At 49.3% G+C, this 19,873-nt stretch overlaps 1 protein-coding gene and 2 non-coding genes across 4 annotated transcripts in view; all 3 read left to right on the top strand.

Moving 5' to 3' along the window:
* Ccnf (cyclin F) overlaps positions 1–19,873 on the top strand; it is a 28,180-nt gene that overhangs the window by 6,267 nt on the left and 2,040 nt on the right. For both annotated transcript variants that reach the window (XM_006523554.1, NM_007634.4), the window contains exons 3-15: positions 557–663; positions 1,797–1,864; positions 2,810–3,003; positions 3,702–3,755; positions 4,260–4,364; positions 5,219–5,296; positions 7,911–8,062; positions 10,609–10,773; positions 13,235–13,358; positions 13,652–13,832; positions 14,740–14,827; positions 18,360–18,459; positions 18,541–18,668. In XM_006523554.1, the coding sequence (XP_006523617.1) occupies positions 557–663; positions 1,797–1,864; positions 2,810–3,003; positions 3,702–3,755; positions 4,260–4,364; positions 5,219–5,296; positions 7,911–8,062; positions 10,609–10,773; positions 13,235–13,358; positions 13,652–13,832; positions 14,740–14,827; positions 18,360–18,459; positions 18,541–18,668 (1,544 nt within the window). The remainder of the gene's footprint in view (positions 1–556; positions 664–1,796; positions 1,865–2,809; positions 3,004–3,701; positions 3,756–4,259; positions 4,365–5,218; positions 5,297–7,910; positions 8,063–10,608; positions 10,774–13,234; positions 13,359–13,651; positions 13,833–14,739; positions 14,828–18,359; positions 18,460–18,540; positions 18,669–19,873) is intronic.
* On the top strand, positions 4,196–4,259 carry Mir6965 (microRNA 6965). Its single transcript, NR_105930.1, has one exon. It is a non-coding gene; the product is annotated as a microRNA 6965 (primary transcript).
* Positions 10,539–10,616, top strand: Mir5134 (microRNA 5134). Its single transcript, NR_039596.1, has one exon. It is a non-coding gene; the product is annotated as a microRNA 5134 (primary transcript).

The following is a 19,873-nucleotide window of genomic DNA, read 5'->3' as shown; positions in this document are numbered from 1 at the left end:
AAAGTTGGGGTCTGCTTTGAAAGTTTGGTGAACAGTGCCACACTTGGCTTTTAAAGGATAAGCCATGCTCACTTCTGTTGGGATACGCAAGAGCTGTGTCCCCTTCCCTCACCCTTTATTTGTTGAGACATCTCTCTAGGTTTTGCTAACGTGAACTTGTAGTATAGACCACCACCACTGCCCAGCACAAGACAGATTTCTGTCCTGCCTGGCACCAGCCCATTCCTTCCTGGTCTCCCTCCCTTGGACAGAGACACTACCCTCTGCCCTGACTGGCTGCCCACCCCTGCCTCCAGTGAGTACTAAGGTGTGAATTACCGTGCCAGGTTCATGTCTTTCTTAGCATAGGTCTTTCCTTCTGCCTCAGAACATCAGAGGAACTCTTTTCTGGCTTCTTATCTCTGTACAAAACAGTCTTATTTTCATACATGGAAGTTGAGTTCTTTACCATGCTGAGACTTGACATGTCTATGCGTGTCCCATATCCAGGAGCCTCCAGGAACAAGGATTTGGGAAGTCCTTCAGTGATTCTCACATGACTTTGTTTGCTCTGCAGGTCCACTCCCACCTCAAGTACCTGGTGGACAACCATGCCAGTGTGTGGGCATCTGCCAGCTTCCAGGAGCTGTGGCCTTCTCCACAGAACCTGAAGCTCTTTGAAAGGTATGCCTGTGTTCTGAGTGTTGGTCTCCTTCAGCCTTTGGTGGTGTTTGTGTGCTGGCTCGTGTCCCCTGAAAGAGACCGGAAACTGGAGAGCTCACCCACTGAGGCCCCCTGCTTCCAGCCACGCCGTTGCCTTCCTCTGCCTGCCCTATTTCCAGAGGATCCCACTTGGTTTGTGATTATTCCTGATTGACTCAGATGTGAGTCACCTTCTCATGGAAGCCGTATTCAACCTTCTTTTCCTTCTGTTGAAAACTGAGTAATTCCAGTTCTGATATATTGGTCACAGAATGACTCATGTCCCTGCTGTAGTCGTGACTGAAAGAGAGGCAAACCAGGTGGGGCAAACCTATAATCTGTGACCCCATTGCCAGTGACCAGGCCCGCTGTCTGAGACCCCCAGCAGCCCCAGAGCGTGTCCTTGGGACAGGGGACTGAGCTTGAGCCTTTTCTTGTCACAGCTGAGAAACTAACACAGCATAGGATTTTCCTCCTGAGCGCTTCCTTCCCAGACCCTTAATCTATTTGAGTTGCTAGTGAAGGCCACGTAGAGACCTCCAGTTACAGTATGCCATGCTTGAGCTAATTTTGGATAACGTGTGTGTGTGTGTGTGTGTGTGTATTTTTTTAAGATTTATTTATTTTTATGCATGTATGTGTGTTTGTATGTATTTGCACTACCTGTGTGCAATGCCCACAGATGCCAGTAGAGGGCGCCAGATCCTCTTGAACTGGAGTTTCAGGTGGGGCTTGGTTTTTAGTGTATTCACAGTTGTGAACAAAATGAACACTGTCCAACTTTTATCATCCTAAAAAGAAATCCTTTACTGTTTAGCAGGCATGGTCCTGTCTCCCTGAAGCCCACAAGCCCTTGGCAATCTGTTAACTGTCTTCTGTCTTTGGAGTTGGCAGTTGGAGACATCTCATGTAAACAGATCATAAGTACTTGACCTTTTGTGATTGGCAAAGGGACCAGGGTCCATCCACACTGTAGCGTGCAATCAATAAACAGTATTTGATTTCATTAAAAAAAAATTCAGTCAGGAAATAAACTTTTCAACTTCAAGGGCTGTGATTTGTCAAATGACCTTTTATTACCCAAAATAATGTGGCTTATGCTCTGACTGCCTTAGGGCTGCTGAAAAGGGAAATTTTGAAGCTGCTGTGAAGTTGGGGATTGCCTACCTCTACAATGAAGGCCGTAAGTCCTGGAGACCCTGCATGTGTTGGAATTTGAGTTAAGCAGACGCCTTCAGCCCTTCCAAGATTTGGCAGCTTAGATCTTGCTCCTGGTCAGCCCTTTGTCTGCCCTTGACACTTGGATATAGGTTCTAAGGAAGTCACCCCCTTTCCTAATTTGGATCGGCAAAGGATGACTGAGCAGAGCCCCAGAATAGGAGGTGCTCGGCAAATCAGGCCAGGTAACACCAAGGCTTCTGCATGGACATAGACGGCTTCCTTCCTTGGCCGTCCTGTGAAGCCTGGAAAGAAACCAGCATGCTCATTCTCCAGGGACGGAGCCACAGGCAGCCATGGTCCCACGGGAATCCTTAGCCCCAAGGCCAGCTGCTCTGTAAAAGACACCTGAGGAAAGAGCTTCTGTCCTGCCCTGGTCTTCAAGATGTATAGCATTTAGAATATAGAATACCAGTTTCCTACAGCTTAAAGATCTGCTGTCTTGCTTATGGTCCCTGTCCTTGGCAGCCTCTTCCAGACTGAGGAGAACTGAGGCTCCTACCCTAACCCCCTGTCAGTTGACCATACCCAGACATCGTTCTTGTACCTACATTATGCGAAGTTCATGGTTGTTGGTTTGTTTCTGTATTTTCCTAAGGTGCTTCAACCACTGCTGTTCTCATTTAGAATATTCTCATCCTTAAGAGAGCCTTTCCTTCCAATCATTCGCAGGGTCATTTCCCTCGAGGAGGAAGGTGGAGGATGTAGGAGCCACCATCCCTTTGAGGGTCAGAATTCAAGCTTCCTGAAGGACCCCAGAAGGGGGCCTGTCTTAGAGAAGTGGAGCCCCACCCCACAGAGCTCCAGAGCTTTGCAGTGTGGTAGTTTATGCTTTTAGACTTGGACAGAAAGACTGGTGCTCTCTTCCCATCCCCCAGAGACATCATAGCTTTGCCTGTTTCTCCCACAGTGTCTGTGTCAGATGAGGCCTGCGCAGAAGTGAACGGCTTGAAGGCCTCTCGCTTCTTCAGCATGGCTGAGAGACTGAATACGGGTTCTGAGCCCTTCATCTGGCTCTTCATCCGCCCACCGTGGTCAGTGTCCGGAAGCTGCTGCAAGGCTGTGGTTCATGACAGCCTCCGAGCGGAGTGTCAGTTACAGAGAGTAAGTCCTGGCAAGGCCTGGGACACAGCATCTCTAAGTCCAGTTAGTGTCTCAGTGGGACAACCTGAAGCACGTTCCGTGGGCCGTTTAAAGTCAAGGTGGAGGTGCCGAAGACTAAGTGTGGGGCTGGGCTTCAGCTCAGCAGAGAGCTCTCACCTAGCATTCTAGAAGCCCTGGGTTCTAGCTATAGTGCCCCTGTAAAGAAGAGAGGAGGGGTGGGGGGAGTAGTTGTAGGAGAAGCATCTTGGACTGATTTGGTAGAAAGTATCTTTAGTGGGCTGGAGAGATGGCTCAGCAGTTAAGAGCACCAACTGCTCTTCCAGAGGTCCTGAGTTCAAATCCCAGCAACCACATGGTGGCTCACAACCATCTGTAATGAGCATCCAGTGCCGACTTCTGCTGTGTTGGAAGACAGTGACAGTGTACTCACATATATGAAATAAATATAGCCTGAGTGGGGCCGGAGTGAGTGGGGCCAGAGGAGAAAACAATTAAAAGAAAAAAAAAAGAAAAAAGAAAAGAAAAAAAGAGGGTGTCTTAGTGAATGTATTGGTGGCTGGAAACCAAAGATTTAAGCTGAATAAAACAACGGTAGCTGGAAACTGAAATTGGGGAGTGGAGGGGTAGAGATCCGGACAGGGCTGGGGAGAAATGTCTGCAGAGAATCATGCTTGTTTTTGTTTTGTTTTTTTTTTAAGAGTCATAAAGCTTCCATACTACACTGCTTGGGAAGGGTGCTAAATCTTTTTGAGGTAAGTTGAGTTTTGTCTGAGGTGAATACAGAGCCACGCCTTGCCCTGTGGTGGGTCCCTGGCAGAGAGCCTGAGGCTTCCACACTGCCTTGGAAGGAGGTGGACAGGACAGCTTGGAGGATAAGTGATGGAGGTGCCAGGTGGGCACAGCTCTTCTGTCATAGGCCTTACAGAGTTCCTGCCTCCCTTGAGGTTTGTCTCGGGCTCTGTGATCTGTGGGTCCCTTTTCAGGTGTAGGCTAGGTAGTAGCTTCCAGTGAATGCTGCAAGACAAGGGAGGCGGGTGAGCGGTGAGAGCCACCACTGCCACCGTCCGTGCTGCTTAGAGCAGAGCCCCGAGGCCAGGCTCCCTATTGGTCAGTTACCGAGCACTGGCTGCTTCTCAGCCTCATTTCTGCCGTGATCAGTCAGCACTGTGTACGACTGCTTGAGGGTCTAGGAGCGGGAGAGGGAGGCTATTGGGCAGGAGATGAGGAAGAACCTTCTGTGCTCGGTCTCGCTCCAGGACGAAGAGAAAAGGAAGCAGGCGCGTAGCCTTTTGGAAGAGTCTTCTCGTCAGGGATGCTTAATCAGCTCATACCTCCTTTGGGAAAGCGACAGAAAGGTGGATGTAAGTGGGGCTTCGTCTGGTGTGGGATAGACCACAGGCACGGTTTCATGTGGCCTCACCTGGTGTGGGATAGACCTCAGGCACAGTTTCATGTAGCCTCACCTGGTGTGGGATAGACCTCAGGCACAGTTTCATGTGGCCTCACCTGGTGTGGGATAGACCTCAGGCACAGTTTCATGTGGCCTCACCTGGTGTGGGATAGACCTCAGGCACAGTTTCATGTGACCTCATCTGGTGTGGGATAGACCACAGGCACGGTTTCATGTGACCTCATCTGGTGTGGGATAGACCACAGGCACGGTTTCATGTGGCCTCATCTGGTGTGGGATAGACCACAGGCACGGTTTCATGTGGCCTCATCTGGTGTGGGATAGACCACAGGCACGGTTTCATGTGATCTCATCTGGTGTGGGATAGACCACAGGCACAGTTTCATGTGGCCTCATCTGGTCTGGGATAGACCACAGGCACAGTTTCATGTGACCTCATCTGGTGTGGGATAGATCACAGGCATGGTTTCATGTGGCCCTGGTATAGACCACAGGCACGGTTTCATGTGGCCCTGGTATAGACCACATTAAACATGGTTTCACATGGCCCTGGGATGAAATTTGGTTAGCCAAGGGGAGGCTTCTTTTTCGGATCCTAGGTTCTCAGAGGTTTGGATGTTTCTGCTTAGTGAGCTACTATTACTCCCCGCCCCCCCCCCCAAAAGACTACCATTATTTGGGGGTAAAGTCTAGGGAGGCCAGTGTACTTGAAGAGTATGGGAGAAGATATTTAGAAACCTGTGGGGCAGTTCTGAGTTCCTCTCAGGACATAGCTGTGTGAGGATAACTTTCTGTTGTTGACAGATGTCCGACCCCGGACGATGCCTCCACAGCTTCCGGAAACTCAGGGACTACGCTGCGAAAGGCTGCTGGGAAGCACAGGTGACTTCAAGCTCTGGATTCTTTTCTCTGAACCTTGGGGCAGGACCGCCTAGGCTTTAAACGGGGAACTTAGGGAAGCTGTGAGATTGGTCCGGGACTAGAGCTGAGTCTTTTTATTTTGTTTTCAGTTTTTACTTATTTATATACATATGCTTGTCTGTATGTACATACCCTGTGCATGCAATGCCTGTGGAGACCAGAAAAGGGTATTCATTGGCTCTCCTGGAAGTGGAGTTACAGGCACTTGTGAGCCACCTGATGTGGGTGCTGGGAATTGAACCTGGGTCGTGTGTGAGATCAGTAAGCTTTCCTAAACCTCTGAGATATCTCTGGCCCCTAGTGCACCTTAAAGGAGTTTGGTAGTTCTGAATGTTTAAGAAGACCCCAGAAATTCTTCGATTATCTTAGCCCATTTCTACCCTTGCTGGTTTACCGGTAGCCTCTTAATTCTCAGTGCTGCTGCTGTCACAATGCACACCCTTCACTTTGGAACATTGTTCTGTAGACCATGCCTACGTGAGAACAGATGCCAGGCTGCTTGGGAGTGGAGGGGTGTGTGGGGCCCCTGTTGGTTACTTAGTTAGTTCTGGCCTTACTCGTTCAGGCAGGAAATGGAGAATTTAGAGCTTTCAGCTAATCCTGCTTTGCCAACTATTAGAGAACTTGCAGGCTAAGCCCTTGGTTCCATCCTGAGCAGGGGGAGGGAGCTGCTTTAGAACAAATCCAAGACATCTTTGCAGATTGCCACAATGGGGAAAGCTTGTTCTTGTTGCCCCACCGCATGGATGGTAGATATCCAACATCTCAAATGGTAGGAAAGAAAAATATCAACAGATGGTCCTGGCTGATCTCTTGTCACAGAATATTGTGTTCATGTCTAAGACTGTCAGAGGTTTACAGAAAATGTTATTAGTAAGATGGCTCATCGCTTGCTACCAAGCCTGATGACCAGAGTTTGCTCTCTAAGAGCCATATGGCTGTCCCAAAAGATGTCCTCTGACTGCTCGCATGCACGGAGTCTTAGTTAGGATGACCATTGCGGTGATGAAACGCCATGACCAAAAAATCAAGTTGGGGAGGAAAGGGTTTATTTGGCTACCCCTTTCATGTTCATCACTGAAGGAAGCCAGAAACTCAAACAGGGCTGGAACCTGGAGGCACGAGCTGATGCAGAGGCTGTGGATGGGGGCTTGCTCATGGCTTACTCAGCCTGTTCCCTTATAGCACCCAGGACCACCAGCCCAGGGATGGCCCACCCACAATGGGCTGGGCCCTCCCCCATCCGTCACTGACAATGTCTAGAGCAGCAGGTTTTCAGCCTGTGGATCTTCACCCCTTTGACAAACCTCTATCTCCAAAAATATTTATATTGTGATTCAAAACAAAATCAGAAAAGGGGATCATTCTCAGAAAAGAAGAAATAAATACAACAGGTTAAAAAAGGTAACATTTGCCAAATATAGGAGCTTAATCTTTGTCTTCAAGAGGCTGAGGCAGGCGGTTTATGAATTTGGAGCTACAGCTTTAAATGAGCTATTGGGGACTTGTCTCATTAATGTGTTCTATTTAATCTTTTTGCTGTTTTTGAGTCAATAATAAGTAACATCTGTAAGATTTTATTTATTTGTTTTTTAATGTATATGGGTGTTTGCCTGCATGTACATTCCTTGTGTCTTCTTGGTGTCTGAAGAGTCCAGAAAAGGGGGTCAGATCTCCTGGAACTGGAGTTACAGACAGTCTGAGCTACCATGTGGGGGCTGGGAATTGAATCCCAGCCTACTCTATCTCTCTAACCCAAGATATTTTTAGTGATGGTAGTTCCTGCTAATGAATGTAGAGGTGTTTGTTATGAGTGACACGTGAGCACGAACCTCAGAGAGAGTCCTTGGATGCAGAAAGAGTCCTTGGATACATGTAGACGAAAGTCACAGCTGTTCTGGGAACTCAGCAGGGAGGGAATCAAATGGTCCACAAAATACTCAACAGACAGAAACACTCCAAATGGAAAAACTAGTAAGATTGCCAGGTAGAATAAGAAAGATGCTGAGAATAAACTCTGGTCATAAATACACATGCACACCAAGCTACAATTACCTAGGAAAACACAGATGAAATGTAAAAGTTGTTGACAGTGGTCACTGAAGTCTGTGGGTGCCAGGCAGCGTCTCCTAAGTGTTGGCACATCTCAGTCCACCCTCATCTGACTCCAAGGCCATCGATGCGCCATTTCATAACAGAGAAAACTTGGGACTGGAGAGATACCCTGTGGTTAAGAGCTCCGCCTGCTCTCCAAGAGGACCTTCGGGCATTTCCCGTCAGTCACATGGCTACTTACAATCACCTGTAGCTCCAGTTTTAGGGACCTGACACTTTATTCTGCTCTCCTTGTCACCAGACACACCCATGGTGCAGACATACACATAGGCAAAACACTCATATATATAAAGATTTGTAATTATTTGTTTTGTTTAGTTTAGTTTGAAAAGTAAGTCCTAGAGCTCTTAGCCATGCTGCTAAGGAAGCCCAGGCTGGCCGTGTGTACTGTGTGGCTGCCTGCTGAGCCCCTCTGAGCAGACAGGCCAGGACTTACACTATGCCTTATCTCTCCCCGTAGCTGGCTTTGGCCAAAGCCTGTGCAGGTGGAAGCCAACTTGGACTGGAAGGGAAGGCCTGCAGTGAGTCGGTCTGCCAGCTCTTCCAGGCCTCCCAGGCTGTCAACAAGCAGCAGATATTCTCTGTGCAGAAGGGGCTCAGCGACACCATGAGGTGAGACCTTCAAGAGCTGTGTTTGACCTGGTGGCGAGCAAAACTTGTATTACCTGTCCCTGGGCAACAGGCCATTGCTTTACCAACTGATTACAATCTGTGAGCGGGTGAGCTGTTTAGTAATTTGATGAAGAAAGTATTTCCGCTCCACATTGATTGATATTTTTTTTTTACTTTTCCCCCCATTTCTATGTGTTCATGTATGTAGGGTGCACACATGTGTACATGCACATAAGACCCAAACTTGATGTCACGAATCTTCCATTGTTTCTTCTACTGCATTCAATAAGGCAGGGTCTCTCTGGCAAACCAGAGCTAGCCTAACAGTGAACTCACTGTATTGCTCTGGGGCTCCCAACCCAGCCTCACACAACAGCTGGAGTTAACAGTTGGTCACCACACACAGCAGCTGGAATTCACAGTTGGTCACCACACACAGCTGGCACTTTCATGGGTTCTGGATCCAAATGCCAGTGCTTGTACTTGTTCAGCAAATACTTAACCATCTTCCCAGTCCTGTTGTAGCTTAGACTAGCCCTGAATTTCTAGTTATCCTACTTTAGCCTCCTGCATTGTTCTGAGAGTACAGGTGTAAGCCACCAAAGTCTTTAAAGCGGAAAAGCATGCTAAATTGTTCAAATCATCATTATGAAATGATGAGACTTATCACTCCGATTTCTGAAGCTGAAATACAACTTTTGGTTTTTGGTTTTTGTTTTGTTTTTTGGATGGAAGAGGATCTAGATTTTTGAGCCCAGCACCTTATTCATGATGAATTGCCTCTAACCCACAACCCCTATAAATATAACCTTTTCTTTACAGCTCTCTTTATAATCAGTATATTTTCTGCCACTCAGTGACTAGAGGTCAGACCTAGGGAGCTGGTGAACCCCTCCTCACCCCTATCCCAGCCATCCCATCCCTTGGGTTAGCTACTGTGATACCCAGCACAACTGTCTATTCCAGGCTTCAAACGTTAGTGATAACACAATAAATTGCAGAGTGTGTTTGAGGGTACCTAGAATTAGGGACATGTGAATGGTGTTTTAAGCTTTCATCTGAAATTTCAAGTAAAATTTTGGTTTATGATGGGAAACCTCTGGCCCCTTGCAAGCACTGCTTGGAACATGAACTATGTTTAGTAAATGCTTTTTTTTTTTTTTTTTTTTTTTAAATCATTGTCCTGGGGCCATGGAGGTGGCCTCAGTGAGTAATTTGCTCGATGCACAAGAATGGTGACTTGAGTTTGGTACCCAGTACTGGAGGTCTGAGGGAGTCGCATGTGCCTATAATCCTGATACTGAGGAAGTGGAGATGAGTGGGTTCCAGAGGTTCTGTGCGCAGCCATCCTAGTACTATTGGGAAGCCCCAGGTTGATGCATGCCTTTAATCCAACTCTTGATAGCCCAATAATCTGATTTCTAAAAACAGATCACTGGGGCCAGTAAGATGGCTCAGCAGGTGGAGGTGATTGCTGCCAACCCTGAAACCCTGAGTTCAGTTCCCAGGACCTATGTCGTGGAAGAAGAGAACCAACACCCAAAGGTTGTCCTCTGTCTCCCACATCCCTGTCATACATGCAACCGCACATACTTACCACCCATACCCACAAAATAAGTGTAATGATGACTTTTAAAAAGAAGTCGGATTATTAAGCTTGTTAAGTATGTCTGCCTAGAGGAACTTCCTAGTCTGTTCTGCTTTAAACCTCAGCCCCTGACCCTTCTTGGGGGGTGGGGGTGGGGAGTAGACCTTTCCTGTCCTGTTCCTCGCCACCTCAGCCCGACTCCCTATCCCTCCTTCGACTTATGACGATGAGTCTGAGCTGAGGCAAAGCCTGCCCCTTCTGTCTCCCCAAGAGTCCACATCATTGCGCCTTTTCTCTCTTGCTTCCTGTTGATGTAACCCCTCAGCTTTAGACAAGGATCTCTTGCCCGAGAAGCATTGGGCTTACTAGGGTGTCCTTACGAGATTCTCCTGGGGTTTTTTATGGCCTCGTTCCCCAGGTTTTTAACTCCCTGGTAGAGAGAGACTTTTGCCGGCCTTCTTGTGTCTGGGCATCCATCTGGGGTGCTGGATGAGGGAACACCAGCGCAGGCACTGAGTGGCTCTTACTTTAAGTGGCATTTCTGGCTCTTTGATCCTCTGCAGAACATTGTCCCGAGGGCCCAGACAGTGCTTGATGATGCAGAGCAGCCGAAACCCTCTGTCTGGTTCTGAGAGCTGTGATCTGCTCCCAGCCCTGTTGTGTTGCCTGTTTGGTACCCACTGCCTATGAGCAGGGATTGAGATCACCCAGTGCTTTGGTGGCTGCGGGCTGACTCGGATTTGTGAACACTGGGGATGTGCAGGCTTCGGGGCCTGGGCACAGGCTGCAGAGATTGTGAACCCACCAGCCAGCCTCCTGGGAGTTGCTGTGGGGGACTCGGAGTTGGTAAACCAGTGGTTTCAAAATGATGAGGCCACTTGCTCAAGCTGAACAGACTTGGCAGAAAGGGCAGCTGTGATGCTTGTCCTAGTTTTCACGGGTGGCCCTCTTTCTGCAGGTACATTCTAATCGACTGGTTGGTGGAAGTTGCCACAATGAAGGACTTTACAAGCCTGTGTCTTCACCTGACTGTGGAGTGTGTAGACCGGTACCTGCGAAGGAGGCTGGTCCCCAGATACAAGCTGCAGCTCCTGGGTATTGCCTGCATGGTCATCTGTACCCGGTGAGGAGCCTTGACCAACGGGCAGGGCTGAGGTGCTCATGTGCTGGTCCCCCCAGATGCAGAGGCCACCGTCCTCTGAGTCCTAGCTGCTGATTTTTAAGGGAAATAACTCTTAAGTGCCTTACCTGGCTCAACTGTGTTAATAATTTCAATCCCAGTATCCTTTGCGAGGAAGGGATGGCAGAGTTGACCCTTTGTATGTCGATTATACCTCTTTGGGGGGTCTGTATCCCCCACACAGTCTTGGGACCCAGAGCCTGGACTTGGGAAGGCCTAAGCTAGACCACACTTTCCCATGATCCAAAGGATGCCAGTTGCTAAGAAGAGTTGGTTGTAGCTGTTGGCTTGTGCCTTCCTCCTCAGTCATCAGAGATAAACTGTCACTGAGATGGAATCCTCCAGTCTACCACCAAAGCCCCCAACCATCAGAGCCTGCCACAGGATGTCACATGTCACACAGCAGCCTGTTCCCTGGCAGCTCTAGCTTTTCAAATAGGTTCAGTTTACATTTTTTTTTTCTCAAGCTGTGCTTAGATTTGCCTCTGGAAGCGATGTGGAAGGCGCTTTTCAAAATGTAGTTTGCATTTTCTTACTCTTCTAAACTTGATGGCCCCAGCTTGGTCTGCTGTTTCCTAGGACACACATTTCACATCCCTGCTAACTCCTTCCTAGGCTCGCTTGTGTACTAGGGTTCCTATCTCTGTGAAAAAGCCCCATGATCAAAAGCAGCTTGGTGAGGAAAGTCAGGGCAGGAGCTTGAGCAGGGAGGGAGCCTGGAGGTAAGAACTCAGATCAGAGTCCATGGAGGGGTGCCACATAGTGGCTTGCTCGTGTCTTGCTGGGCCTTCTTTCTTATAGTGCCCAGAGCCATCAGCCCAGGGACCGCACCACCCACAGTGAGCTGAGCCCTCCCATAGCAATCTAGTAAGATTTCTTCCCATGTGACTCTTGGATCAACCTGACTCATATAGGAACCTGTGGGCAGAACATCCGGCCCACTGGGATGAAGGTCATGAAGGAGACCCGCTCACATTTGCTCCCCTCTGAGCTCCATGAGTGGTTCTTTTTCCTGTCACCGCCAAAGCTCCCAAGCCCACCTTCCTTACCAGGTTAGCCATGTGGGCATATATATCCAGCCACAGTAGACACTATAGCACCTTCCAGTATCCATGTCCCAGCTAGAGGAAGCATGGTCATGTGACCACAGGAGGAAGACTGTGGATTTCAGGGGGGAACATCTGACCTTACCGCATCCCGGGTCTTCTTCAGATAGGCTCTGTGACCCGAATCTCACATCCCAGGTCTTCTCAGCAGTCAGCAAGCTGGTGAGGCTGCTGCCTCCGCTGACCCTTCTGCCAAGGCTGAGCAGCAGTCCACATTCGCTGGGGAGGGTGCTTGTGGGACCACTGGAACAGAGTGTTTCTGATTGTTAGTACTGTGGACAGCAGAGAACAGGCTGCCCCTGCCTCAGAAACAGTCAGGATTCCTGTGGCCAAACGCTGGGAGGGCTGTGTGTAGCCCACCTACACCGGGAGGGCTGTGTGTAGCCCTCCTACACCGGGAGGGCTGTGTGTAGCCCTCCTACACCGGGAGGGCTGTGTGTAGCCCTCCTACACCGGGAGGGCTGTGTGTAGCCCTCCTACACCGGGAGGGCTGTGTGTAGCCCTCCTACACCGGGAGGGCTGTGTGTAGCCCTCCACCGTGCTCCAGCAGCTCACCTATCTTTATGTTTGCATTCTTTGTACTCAGATGCAGTCAAGGGGATAGGACAGGAGCTGAAGCGGTTGTTTAGAAGCTTGGCGAGTCTGCACCTGGCTTTGAACCACAGCACAGCCAAACAAACCTTAAAAAAAAAAAGCCCTCATCTATAAAGTCATAAAGAGCTAAATTAGTGTCGCTCATGGGTCGGGTCTTTTTTGTTTTTTGGATGAAAATCAGGACATGACAGCTCCTCGGTGGTTATAAAGGAGAGAACAGCTAGAGTAGACTGTGCCATGAGAGAAGAAGGAAAAGGAGACGCAGAGAGGAAGAGGGGAGCTGGACGGAGGGGTGCCGGGCCAAGAGAACAGATACCAACATGGCTGGGTTATGTAGGGGTCAGAGCTGCTGGAAGGGAAGGCCAGCCCCTGGACTGTAAAAGGTTCAGGGTAGGGTTGGGGCAGGAGTGCTGGGAGGAGCTATAGGTATTCAGTGAGACTTGTCCCAGGCTTCTTCGGGACCCGACACTTGTACATTCTTGTCTGTGCTCTGTAGCCATGCCTCTCCTGCTGGGTCTGAGGATCCTGTTCTGACCCCCTCTTTGTAGCCCCTGGATGCTCTTTGATAGTCAGAAGCAAGTGGATTCGCTCCATAGCTTCCTTTTGCCACCTGAGTCTGGAGCCATCCCATCATGCTTTTGCCTTGAGGCTTTCTGAGCTATGGCCCCTCAGCTCAGGCCTGAGAGCCCATCTCTACGTTCCAGGTTCATCAGCAAAGAGATTCTGACGATTAGAGAGGCTGTGTGGCTCACAGACAACACGTATAAATACGAGGACTTGGTGCGCGTGATGGGGGAGATCATTTCCGCCCTGGAAGGGAAGATTCGGGTAAGTAGGGCTTGACTTTCTCCTTTGAGCAAAAGTTTCTTCTGTTTGAGGTCACGGGGGGGGGGGGGGGGGCGGGCGGGGGGCGGGGTGGCTGTTGCGGGAAGCTGAGGCCATTGAGCGCTACTGCTGTGGAGAAAGCACCAGGAAGCCATGGCTGCGGTGTGTCATTAGCTGCCCTGAAACCCTGAGCTTGGTTGGGCCCCAGCATGAGCACCTAGGCCAAAACCCTGCTGGGCTGTGCCTCAGTGTAACACTGATGGATGAGACGTGGCATTTTCCTCCCTCTTGTCTAGATCCCTACCGTGGTTGACTATAAAGAGGTCCTGCTGACACTGGTCCCCGTCGCACCCAGAACCCAGCACCTGTGCAGCTTCCTCTGTGAGCTCACCCTGCTGCACACCAGCCTGTCCATCTATGCCCCAGCCCGCCTGGCCTCTGCGGCCCTTCTCCTGGCCAGACTCATGCATGGGCAGAGTAAGGAGAGGCCTTCTTGGGGGCTGTGGAGGGTGACCTGGTATCTTGGGGAAGTCTTGGATGAGAGAGGTTGGAAGGGAGGAAATGAACACTCCCTCCTTCATCCTGGAGAAGAAAGAGCAGCAGTATGGATCTGAAATGGGGGTTGGAGCCAGGCAGTGGTGGCGCACACCTTTAATCCCAGCACTTGGGAGTCAAGGGCAGGTGAATTTCTGAGTTCAAGACCAGCCTGGTCTATGAGTGAGTTCCAGGACAGCCAGGGCTACACAGAGAAAGTCTGTCTGGAAAAAAGAAAAAGAAAGAAATGAGGCATGGGGGGTTTTCTGGGTGATGGTTCTAGCTGAAGCAGTACATAGTTTTTCAAGTGTGTATACTGTGTATGGAGTCTTTTTTTAAAAAAAATTATTTATTTATTCTATGATTATGAGTACATTGTTGCTGTCTTCAGGTCTTCAGGCACATCAGAGGAGGGCATTGGATCCCATAACAGATGGTTGTGGTTGCAGGGAATTGAACTCAGTACCCCTGGAAGAGCAGTCAGTGCTCTTAACTGCTGAGCCATCTCTCCAGCCCCCTATATGGAGTCTTTTCAAAGATAGTTTTTTTTATCTTGACTTTACATTTATATTTAATTTCTATGTGCATGTGTGTGCCCGTTCCATGCCGTGGTCAGAGGATGAGTGGCCTGCAGGCATTGGTTCTCTTCTACCATGTGGCTTCCCAGAATCAGTTCTAAGTCATCAGGCTTGACACTATGTGCCCTTTGCCCACGGAGCCATATCACTGGCCCATCATTAAGGGTATTTTAAAGGGACTAAAAGCCTGAGTCTGGGTAAATGTTACGGAACTACCAGAACTGTAGGAATTGTGGGGTGCTGTGACAATCCTGGCCTGTTTTTCTCCCCAGCACAGCCCTGGACCACTCATCTGTGGGACCTCACTGGCTTCTCCTACAGTGACCTCGTACCCTGTGTCCTGAGCCTTCATAAGAAGTGGTGAGTCCGACTCTGAATCTGTCATCTCTCAACACTGGAGAGGGCTAAGGGACAGTGTGAGTCCTGGTCATTCTGAGCCACTTGTCACAGCTCCATGACACCTAGACTGTGTACCAAGACCCTGTTTTCAGAAAGGAGGCTGGTGGGGGTGGCTCCGTAAGATGCGCTTCCCTGATGAGACCTAGCTCCTACCATCAGACTTTCGCTTTATCACCTAGCTACTGTCACTCAGTCCACATGTCCTCTTGCAATTTTTCATGCCAAAAACGTCTTCTCTGAGGCTGACGTTTAAAATTGTTATTAATAATGGTATTATAGGGCTGGTGAGATGGCTCAGTGGGTAAGAGCACCCGACTGCTCTTCCGAAGGTCAGGAGTTCAAATCCCAGCAACCACTTGGTGGCTCACAACCATCTGTAACGAGATCTGACTCCCTCTTCTGGAGTGTCTGAGGACAGCTACAGTGTACTTACATATAATAAATAAATAAACAAATTAAAAAAAAAAAGGTATATTAAAGTTACAATAATAGTATTTTAGTATTGTTATTTTTTATTATTGTTGTTGTTATTATTATAGGATGTGTGAGCACATGTGTGCATGTGGAGATGAACCAACAACTCACAGAGTTCAGCTCTCTCCAGCCTTTTGTGGGTTCTAGGACTTGCACTCCGCTCCTCAGGCTTAATTAAGCAGCAAGCATCTTTGTCTACTGAGCTGTCTGGTCAGCCCTGAGTTGGCTTTCTTTTTTTTTTTTTAAGATTTATTTATTTATTAATTATATGTGTGTACACTGTAGCTGTCTTCAGACACTCCAGAAGAGGGCATCAGATTTTTTGTTACGGATGTTTGTGAGCCACCATGTGGTTGCCGGGATTTGAACTCAGAACCTTTGGAAGAGCAGTCGGTGTTCTCAACCGCTGAGCCATCTCACCAGCCCCCTGGGTTGGCATTTTAAAGTCCCAGAGCTAGAAATAGTCCCATGGACTTATTTCTGTGTCCACGTAGAACCTGTCTTCTTGAGGAAGAGGAAGCCAGCCGTCAAGGTGTCCCCACTACCAGTCTCCTGTGCCCACCCATCTCTGCTTTGGTGATTTGCCCACCATCTGTGCTTCAGACTCTATGTGGGCTGTGTTTGCTCACCTCACAGGACCTTTTCTGGGTACTTAGAAAAAGGCCAGAATAGGAAAAACCAGTTTTCTCTAATGGACTCTCACAGGGTATACAAGCCACACTTAACCTTAGCCTGTACCCAACAGCGGATACCAACACAAATGAACTTCGTATTTTTATATGTGTTTTTTTGTTTGTTTGTTTTTGTCTCATAGCTTAGGGCAATTTTTGTCTTAGGGGTCTTTGTGTATATTATGGTTCCTGAGTTTGTGTCTTTATGGTGTATGTGTGTGTGTGTGTGTCTATGTGTGTGTTACACAGTTTTTAAAATTCTGGTTTGCTTGCTTTTTTAGTATGCCTTTTTGTTTCATAAAGAGAAAGAAAGCTAGGAGTTGAATGGGTGGGAAGTGGGAAGGAGATGGGGAGGGGAAACCATGGTCAGAATGTACTGTATGGGTTTTTAAAAAGAAAGAAACAGACAAGAATAATTCAGTCCCGATAGCTTGTCAGGCAGGGATGGACCATAGAAAGAAGAGTTGGGGTGGGTAGAGCTGGAGGGACGGCTCTGTTGGTCAGAGCACTGGACGCTCTTCCACGAGACCTGGGCTCAGTTCCTAGCATCCGCATGGAGGCTCCGAACCACCTGTAACTCAGTTCCACAGGTTCCCGTGCCATCTCCTGGCCTCCGTGGGCCCCAGTACTTGTGGTGCAGATGTACCTGCAGGCAAACACCCATACACATGATACAAAAATAAATAAACTTTTGTAAAGAAAGAAACCGGGTGGGGAGGGTGGGTGGGGATGTGGAAGTGGTACGTACCTGTGTCCCAGGTTGGGGACATTGGTACAGGGCTGGTGTAGACAGGTACTGGGCTGCTGGCTCTAAAGGGAGTATCTTGGACACTGGGCTGGCTGCCTCTGCCTTCTCTCAGCTTGGCTTGCAGTTTGGTTCCTCCCATTTCTTGCTTCCTTCCCTGGGGTCCTTCCTCCTCCCCGCGGCACTGGCTGGCTGGTTCTCTGTCCTCATGGCCTCCTCCCTGAGGAGCCAGGTAGTTCTGGCATCTTTCACTGCCTGGACCCTCCCCTCAGAAAGTTAACCACTCCCAGTATTCACAGCTACTCCGGGGCTCCTGGGCCCAGCCCAGCCCACCTCGCTTGTACTTCTGAGCTGCTGCTCTCCCACGGTGTTCCTCCCAGAGGTAGTGCTGGGTGCTCCTCCTTCGTCTGTACGACCTGCTGATGGCTGGGTCCAGTGTCCTTTCCCTGCACTTGGTCACCTGCCTTGAGAGCTGGCCTCTGTGGAGACTGTGCTAATACCATGAGGCTGCCTCTCTATAGCACGTCCTTTCCGTTCAGCCCAGAGCCTCCTCTTGGCTTCCAGGGTAAAGTCTGAGCTCTAGAATAATCCACCAGCATCTTCTCTGCCCTCCTGCCTCCCCACTGGGCTCCAGTGATGAGGACCTGTCAGTATTATTATGCTTTTGCTACCCAGTTTCCTCCTGTGGTGCCCAGACCATGCTGAGGAAGCAAGGTGACTGTCATAGGCTCGGTGTCTTCGCCCTCCACCTTTACTTCCACTGATTGTGACCTGATGTTTATCTGCAAAGAAGGAGGAGTGTGTGTATATGTGTGTGTGTGTGAGAGAGAGAGAGGGAGAGAGAAAGAGAGAGAAATTTTTGGTGGGTTTTGTGTGTGTGTGTGTGTGTGTGTGTGTGTGTGTGTGTGTGTGTGTGTGTATTTTTTCTGGTTCTAGGGATAGACCTCAGGGTTTTATGTATGTTAAATATACTCTACCCACTCTGATCGTTTAAGTTTTATGAGTTGCTGGGCACTGGCGGTGCACGCCTTTAATAAATCCAGCAGGCAGATTCCTCTGAGTTCAAAGCCAGCCAGGTCTACAGAGTGAGTTCCAGGACAGCCAGGGCTATACAGAGAAACCCTGTCTCCAAAAACCAAAGGGGAGGGAAGGAGTTGAAAATCTTAAAAGTTTTTTTTTTTACTATATTCAGATTTGTACAACGAATTTTAGACCATTTCGCCACCCCTCAAAGGAAACCCCATTCTTTAGCCATCACTTAGCAATCTCCCAACTTCTTTGGCCCCAGCATCCATTCATTGCTTCGCATCCGTGGCTTTGCCCACTCTGGACATCTCTGAATGAAGCAGTCATGTAACCTATCAGTCTGTGAATCTGGCTTCTCGATTGAGTATTCCATTTCTGGGTCAAACTGCAATGTTGTGTTGGTGTTTGAATGGACCTTTGTCCGTCTGACCGTTGATAGACACATGAGTGATCTCAGCCTCTGACTGCTCCTATGTGAGATGAACACTCTTGTGCCTGATCTTTGGAAACCAACCCCCTGAGGAAAGCTTGCTGTCCTCTCTGGGAGTCACATGTCAGCTTCTGTGTCCATTTCCAGTTTCCACGATGATGCACCCAAAGACTACAGACAAGTCTCTCTGACGGCCGTGAAGCAGAGGTTCGAGGATAAGTGCTATGAGGAAATCAGCCGGGAAGAGGTACAGCCCCGCTTTGTCACTTAGGCTCCTGGTATGGGTGCCTGGATGGCTCTGTGGTGCTTCACTCTGTCCTCCCTACAGGTGCTGAGCTATGCTGACTTGTGCAGTACAATAGGAGTAAAACAGGAAAGCCCAGAGCCCCCATCTTTCCCTAGCTCAGGGGAGATCCACACCTTCCTCAGCTCGCCCTCCGGGAGGAGGAGCAAACGGTGAGTCTACTCTGTCTGCAGCCACGCCATGGCTCGCTCCCTCACAGATGGTAGCTCTCAGTTTCCTTCTTGACACAGCAACCAAGAAATAAAAGCTTCCTAAGGCAGTTTGTACAGCAGCTTCCAGATCAACCCAGGGGCTTGGGCTTGGCCGAGGCCTGTTCCCAAGCATCGCCTTTTGTTGTTGTTGTTGTTGTTGTTGTTGTTACTCGAGCCTGTCTGTCTTGTTTTATCTCTGTTACTTTCAGGGAGATGGACCTGAACACAGTAGATCCTGTTCAGATCTCTCCCTTACACCCTTATTCATCATGGTGCCCTCTGCTCCGTGCTGTGGCATAAACCATAGTTGGGTTGTGACTTGAGTAGTATCTTTGTTAGCTGCCTGCCCTGTGTCTGTCCTTATCTCCCAGACCAGCCCTTTGCTATACGTCCTAGAATAGCTCCCTCACCCACTGAGTTGTGGATCCTGTGACACCCAGCCTCCTCCCTTGCTAGCCCTGCCTTGGGAGTCCTCAATGCGCTGTGTGCTCCTGAGCAACCTTCAGTTGGTGCTAGGTGATACCTGACTTATGAGCCATGAGCGTTCTGTGATGGTGGGTCCTTGGCTTCAGTCACCGGTCTTCTGATGTGAGGAGGCAGCAGTGTGGGGTTCACCTCCTTTAAAACCTGCTACAAATATCTGCACTGCATCTTCCTCTCTGTGGAGTGGAGGAGATCTGGGTCCTCCTGAGAAAGCCACAGTTTGCACTGTGCTCTGTATTTGGTCCTCTTGACTTAACTATTGGAGACAGGATTACCCTTGGGGACATCTCAGACAGACATGGGTACCTACTGGAGGTGGATCACTGATCCTCTAAAGGGCCTAATTTCAGTGTTAAACCAGCTCTCCAAAAGGCCCTTCATAGCCCCTTCAGAAGGGGCCTCCAAAGAGACCTCCAGGGTAACATGGGACATCCACACTCCCTCTGAAGACAACAGCAGAAAGGCCTGGTGAGTGTAGCAGGCTCTCCCAGAGGCAGACTGCTCTGTAGTTCTCTAGCCCTGACCCCAGGTAGGCAGGTTTGTTGTTGGCCTTGCCCAAAGACAGACTGCAGTCAGGCCCTGCATTGTCCCTGTCTGGTGTGTCTAGTACCCTGTAGGGTGATGAGTCTGCCAGTTATGAGAAGGACCCAGGGCCCAAAGCTGGCCTATTCTGAAGCCTAACC

Source organism: Mus musculus, chromosome 17, assembly GCF_000001635.26.
Source record: "Mus musculus strain C57BL/6J chromosome 17, GRCm38.p6 C57BL/6J".
Taxonomy (NCBI): domain Eukaryota; kingdom Metazoa; phylum Chordata; class Mammalia; order Rodentia; family Muridae; genus Mus; species Mus musculus.
Note: the sequence above shows the minus strand (reverse complement) of the source record. Positions and strands in the feature narration are given on the sequence as shown.